Source organism: Lolium rigidum, chromosome 3 (assembly GCF_022539505.1).
Source record: "Lolium rigidum isolate FL_2022 chromosome 3, APGP_CSIRO_Lrig_0.1, whole genome shotgun sequence".
Lineage (NCBI taxonomy): Eukaryota > Viridiplantae > Streptophyta > Magnoliopsida > Poales > Poaceae > Lolium > Lolium rigidum.
Genome location: NC_061510.1, coordinates 364,967,834 through 364,974,829, shown reverse-complemented (window position 1 = coordinate 364,974,829; position 6,996 = coordinate 364,967,834). Strand labels below are relative to the sequence as shown.

The following is a 6,996-nucleotide window of genomic DNA, read 5'->3' as shown; positions in this document are numbered from 1 at the left end:
CCAATAACCAATAGCGGGATCTGGAGATCCATAATGGCTCCCACATATTCAGCGATGACTTAGTGATCGAATGAACCATTCACATACGATACCAATTCCCTTTTTCACACGATATTTTACTTGTTCGAGGTTTGATCATCGGTATCTCTATACCTTGTTCAACCTCGTCTCGTGACAAGTACTCTTTACTCGTACCGTGGTATGTGGTCTCTTATGAACCATTCATATGCTTGCAAGCTATTTAGACGACATTCCACCGAGAGGGCCCAGAGTATATCTATCCGTCATCGGGATGGATAAATCCCACTGTTGATTCATATTCCTCAACTCATACTTTCCGGATACTTAATCTCACCTTTATAACCACCCATTTACGCAGTGGCGTTTGATGTAATCAAAGTACATTTCCGGTATAAGTGATTTACATGATCTCATGGTCGAAAGGACTAGGTAACTATGTATTGAAAGCTTATAGCAAATAACTTAATGACGTGATCTTATGCTACGCTTAATTGGGTTTGTCCATTACATCATTCATATAATGACATAACCTTGTTATTAATAATATCCAATGTTAATGATCATGAAACTATGATCATCTGTTAATCAACAAGCTAGTTAAGAGTCTTACTAGGGACTCATTATTGTTTACATAACACACATGTATCAATGTTTCGGTTAATACAATTATAGCATGGTATATGAACATTTATCATAAACACAAAGATATATAATAACCACTTTTATAATTGCCTCTTGGGCATATCTCCAACACCCGTGTCCCACATCCTTCAGATGCGGCATGACTAAGGGGGTGGACCTGCTAACCAGGCCAGCGAATAGGGGCGGCACACCACTTTTGCACTATGTCACGACTAGGGCGCGCAGATATGCGTGGCACACCATATGCCCATGCGCCACCGCTAAGTAGACGTGGCGCACCATTCTCTTGATGCGTCATTGGTAGTACATCTATGTATAACTGTTTTCCTAGCAGTGGGATGCTGATTAACTACTTGATTGGTTGCATGCGTGCATGTAGTCTTGTATTGTGGCTCAAATTAAAATTATGGGAAAATCTTTGTTGGTATTTGCAGGTTATGAGTTGGCATGTACATTCGGTTGCCTTCAAAAAAATACAAAATTCTATCATGGAAGAAGAAGCAGTTTAAAGTACTTGAAGATTTGGTCGTTTTTTAGACTTTATTTTGTAATCATAAGAGATAGTTGTTATACTATTATTACTATAATTATATATGGTATTGATTGCCAAAGAAAGGTTGGCGAGTTAGAGAAGAGAAATCGAAGCCTTCAACGTGTGGTTAAAGGGACAACAAGCTTCCAAAATCCCATCTCTTATGATCTTGTATGCGAGAACGGTAGTAAGGTTTTTGAGGAGCGCTTTGCACAACTCTAGTTTCACTCGAAAGCTGCAAGTAGTCTGCCCTCTTCTATCTCCGGTAGAAGGGGACCTCTGTCTCCTTCCACCTCGCCACGCCCTTCTACCAGCGACATGTCGGCGGGCGCTGGCTGAACCTGCTACAAGCCGGCCGCTGGTGCCGACACTGCTGCGTACGGAGCTAGTGTTGTAAATGCGTAATTGTTTTGTAGGAATTGTTTTTAGTTATTGTTGTAAACATATTTTCTAGTGATTTGTTGTAATGATATTTTTGCACAGGAATTAAATGTATTAGATTTTTTTGTTATTGTTGTAAACACCTAACTTTTTTTGTAGAATTTATTTTTAATTATTGCTGTAAATTTATTATTGATTTGTTGTAAAGATATTTGTGGCACATGAAATTTGTAGTATTTGACTTTTTTTTAAATCATCGTTTGCTATTGTTGTAAAGGCCTAATTTCTTTGTAGGATTTATTTTTAATTATTATTGTAAATATATTACTGATATGTTGTAAAGTTACTTTTAGCACATGAAATTAGTAGTATTCAACTTTTTTTTAAATCATTGTTTACTATTGATGTAAACACCTAAACTTTTTGTAGGATTTGATTTAAATTTTTATTGTAATTGTATTAGTAATTTGTTGTAAATATATTTTTGACACGGATAATTGTTAGTACTCCGTATTTGTTGTTTTCAATTAAAATCATTGTTTACTTTTGTTGTAAATATCTACTTACTATTTTTTTGTTGGATTACTAGATTTTTGTAGAAACCCAAACTCCACCAAATTCCCAACTAAACTACCTCCTCCTGGAACGCACACACAGTGCGAAAGCGCGATCGAGAAAGCGCCTGAAGTAGCATAGCAAAACTGAAAGCGACGTGACCAGAGATTGATTGAAAGCGACGTGAGCACACATGAATTAATTGTTGAGCATATGTTTCTGATCGGACGGCAGGGGGAGCAACCGATTTTCTGATGCCGTGTCAGCCGACCGACGGCTAGCACCCGCCGTTTTACATCGCCTTAGGTCTCAAAAAACGGCTCCAACACATGGTGTAGTTGTAAAAAATAAGCAAGAAATTTTACATGCAATAGGTCGAGCGCATCCCTCCAACCGCCACTTTGTCTTCTTCCGCGCGCCCACCCCTGTCCCGTTTCCCCGTCTCTACTCGTTGTGTCGCTTGTAGATCAGGCCACGCAACACCGTGCGTAACTGTTTCCCCAAATAATCACCTCTCCACCGCCACCGCGTTGCGTTCGGAGCAGCGGCGGTTTCATCGTCGTGTGGTTGCGCCCCTCCGGCCACTGAGCCGCCGAGATCACCCGCGACAAGCGGCTCTGGCTAGGAACCTTCAAGACGTCGGACTTCGCCGCCCGCGTGTACAACGCCATGGTATGGCGGCTCGACAGCCCGTGCGGGCCTGGGAACTTCCCTAACGTCCAAAGCTAGGATGAGGCGGATTTCCTGGCACTGTTGTTCTAGGCGATGCGTCGCGAGGAGGAGCGGCAAGTTTGCTACCAATACATGCACATGTCCATCTGGCAGACCGATGAGGCTGCCATGGCAGAATCCCGTGCCACTCACTCGGAGCACGTGGTGGCGAAGCTTGAATACTACGCCCAGCTGGCCGCCAAGCAAGCTGCAGCTGCTGCGGCCGCCAGTGTTTCATCTTCGGCCAAAGTTTAAATTTCATTTGAAATGTGCCAAAATTTGAACTTTTGTTTAAATTTTTGTAGCACATCATCTGCTGAAGCATATTCACAGGACAGGTGATGTATAAAAATTCAGGTAATATAAAAACTGAAAAACTGCAAAACTATGTGATGTATAATTGCCCAAGTGATATATTATTCGTCTTCTGTTGAAAACGTTGTTACGGCACATCAAATTAAGCAAAACTAATTTGTACAGCACCTGTCGCCTTCGACTTAAGGCTTCAACTAACACAACAAGAAGGACTTGGAACCTTATCCTCTCCCCGTCACTGTTTGAGAGAGGCGATTTCTTGGGCGACACCGACCGTGCCACCTCGCCGCCGCCGGGTCGGCGATTCCCTTGCCCTCCGGCTGCCGTTTTGACGGCGGGAGGACGGGGGAATCCCGATCCGCGGCGTGTATATAGTGTAGGCGTAGTTGGGCTTCCCGCCGGTGGCGCCGTGGAGGTGGTGGCGCGGCCGGGCCGGGCTCGGAAGGGGGCGGTCTCCTCCTCTGGCGGTGGGGCTCTGCGGAGCGCCAGCGTCGGCGGCCTCTCTTCCTCGCGTCCGTCGATCCCCGGATCGGGCGTTCGCGGTTCTCCCTCGCCGGATCTTGAAGACGGCGGATCCGGCCTTTTGCTCAATAACTGGAAGATGCTGGGGTGCTGGAGCACGTCGACGGCGTCGATGGCTCGTGGTGCTGGCTCTGCGGAGCACGTGAAGTTCGACAACCTCGCTGTCTCGGGAGGGCTCCGATTCCAAGGCGTAAAGCGGAGCTTGGGCAGCGGCCCACGCCGTCTTCTCATCGCGGTGTCCGGCGACGACGACGGAGTCCAGGAGGGCCTTCTGTGTATTTTTTCTGTTTACCTGGACTTTTCTGTAAGTTTGCTTCAGTAATACAGTATCTTCTTCGCAAAAAAAAAACAACTAACACAACAAGAATTCACCAACGTGGAGCTCTCACCGCCCCCGATTTCTTTTCTCCCGCCTCGCTTTACTGGCGGCCATGCCGAAGTCCTTGGACCATGTAAGACAACGCCGCACGGTGCTTCCGAAGAAGCCACTCCCTTGGAACATCGGAAAGTTTACGACACCTGACGACGCAGTACACTTGTAATTATCTGTCAACTAATTCTCTCCTCAGTTTCGTCCACACACGTCAGAACCAATTCTCCTTTGTCGTCTGCGCTTCGTAATTGCCCCTTTGGCACCTGTATATAAGCAGCCACGGTGAAAGTGCAGAACCCTCAGGCAGACTCCACAGCAGACAGGAAAACATAACAAGATACGACGCGGCTTCTTGTGTTCTTTAGCTTAGCTTAGCTTAGCACAGAGCAAGAAACTGCTAGGTAGTCATGGGGGGCACCGAGACGATGGCCCCGTCGCCCTTCCCGACGGTGGACAAGTGCTCCTCCGCGGACCGGAGCGGCGACACGGTGGTGGCCGACCTGGACGGCACGCTCCTGTGCGGCCGGAGCTCCTTCCCGTACTTCGCGCACATGGCGTTCGAGACGGGCGGCCTGCTCCGGCTCCTGCTGCTCATCCTCCTCGCGCCGCTCGCGGGGCTCCTCTACTACTTCGTGTCCGAGTCGGCGGGAATCCAGGTGCTCATCTTCGCGTCCACGGCCGGCGTCAAGGTCGCCGACGTCGAGGGCGTGGCCCGCGCCGTGCTGCCCAAGTTCTACTGCTCCGACCTCCACCCGGAGTCGTGGCGCGTGTTCTCGTCGTGCGGACGTCGGTTCGTGCTCACCGCCAACCCCAGGATCATGGTCGAGGCCTTCCTCAAGGAGTACATCGGCGCCGACGCCGTGCTCGGCACGGAGCTCCTCGTCTGGGGCGACAGGGCGACCGGGCTCGTCCGCTCCCCCGGCGTGCTCGTCGGCGAGAACAAGGCGGACGCGCTCCGGAAGGCGTTCGGCGACGCCACGCCCGAGATCGGCCTCGGCGACAGGAAGACGGACTACCCGTTCATGCGGCTGTGCAAGGAGGGGTATGTGGTGCCCCCGGCGCCGAAGCTGCGGCCCGTGCCGCGGGAGGACCTGCCCAAGCCGGTGATCTTCCACGACGGACGGATCGTGCAGAAGCCGTCCCCGGCGCTCGCGCTGCTCACCGTGCTCTGGATCCCCATCGGGTTCGTGCTCTCCTGCCTCCGCATCGCCGCGGGCTCGCTCCTGCCCATGCGCATTGTGTACCACGCCTTCATGGCGCTCGGCGTGCGCGTCACCGTCAAGGGCAACCCGCCACCACCAGCAAGCCGTGAAACCGGCCAGACCGGTGTGCTATTCATCTGCTCCCATCGCACCCTCCTTGACCCCATCTTCCTCTCCACCGCCCTCGGTCGGCCGATCACCGCAGTCACCTACTCGGTTTCACGGCTGTCCGAGCTCCTGTCGCCGATCCGCACGGTGCGGCTGACCCGTGACCGCGCGGCGGACGCGGCCATGATCCGGCGGCTGCTCCAGGAGGGCGACCTGGTGATCTGTCCCGAGGGCACGACGTGCCGGGAGCCGTTCCTGCTACGGTTCTCGGCGCTGTTCGCGGAGCTTACTGACGAGATCGTGCCGGTGGCGATGGAGAACCAGATGAGCATGTTCCACGGCACGACGGCGCGGGGGTGGAAGGGGCTCGACCCCTTCTACTTCTTCATGAACCCGAGCCCGGGCTACGTGGTGACTTTCCTCAACAAGCTCCCCCATGAGCTCACATGCAAGGGCGGCAAGACCAGCCACGAGGTGGCCAACTATATTCAGAGACTCATCGCCTCCACGCTCTCCTATGAGTGCACCAGCTTCACCAGGAAGGACAAGTACAAGGCACTCGCGGGCAACGACGGTTCTGTCGTCTCCAAGCCCAACATCGACAAGAAAAAGTTCATGGGTTCCTAAGAAAGCATGAAGGCTAATTAAAAATAGATCACTCACTGATTAAAATGCATACTGTATAATAGCTAGGGGACAAATCCTATGCCTCCTATTTCGACCGTTGATCTGATACTCTGATGTGTGATGTTGTAATGTAATATTTATTTTTGTTGTGTGAATTCATCATGAGATCACTCATTTTTAGAGAAGGGGGGGGGGGGGGAGTTAAACAAAGTGTTTTGGCGTGAGTCATAGCCCGGCAATTTGACTCACAGGTTTTTTTTTTTCTTTTGAGAATTCGGTCGTTCCTTATTGATTAACAACAATAGCTTGCACAGGAATGTTAAAACCATCCGGTGGCCCTAGTAGCCACACTTGACGACCGCTAGCTAAATTTACAGAGCCACTTGCTAGACGGTGAGCCTCGTAGGTACGTCCGCTCATGGGCACCGAATCCTAATTGGTAGGGGTCACCGACTTTGCACATGGGCCTTACCCATGGGCAACTCGATTAGCCCTGGTAGGGTATGAGTATAAGGATTAAATGGTTGTCAGATAAACAAGAATAGTAACAACTGGATCACAACTAGATCGAATCTACGTCATGTACAACAAGTATTCCAACTTACATAAACTCACGGTTAGCTTACATCCCCCCCTCTCCCGAATCTCATCCAATTGAAATGAGGTTGAGATTGCACCTACAGCAAGCAAGTGTGACATTTTTCAGTGGCTTAGTAAAAGCACCTGGAACTTTTTCTTGCGAGGAGATAGAACGAACATAAAGAGCCTTGCGCACCACCTTCTCCTGAATGAAGTGAAAATCAATTTCAATGTGCTTAGTACGAGCGTGAAACACACAATTAACTCTAAGGTACGTGTCACCAAGATTATTGCACCAGAGTACTGGAGCTGAGGTTGAGGTATCTACAATTCCTTAAATAAGGACTCAATCCAAGTATGTTCGGTTGTACCGTTTGCCAGAACTTCGTATTCAGCTTCTGTCGATGACCATGAAATTTTGGGTTGTT

At 49.6% G+C, this 6,996-nt stretch overlaps 1 protein-coding gene across 1 annotated transcript; it reads left to right on the top strand.

Annotated features, from left to right (window-relative positions):
- Positions 1-4,588: 4,588 nt before the first annotated feature.
- LOC124700470 (glycerol-3-phosphate acyltransferase RAM2-like) lies at positions 4,589-6,099 on the top strand. The gene has a single exon (XM_047232595.1). It carries the CDS (start codon positions 4,604-4,606, stop codon positions 5,987-5,989), a length of 1,386 nt encoding a protein of 461 aa, XP_047088551.1. The 5' UTR covers positions 4,589-4,603; the 3' UTR covers positions 5,990-6,099.
- Positions 6,100-6,996: the final 897 nt, after the last annotated feature.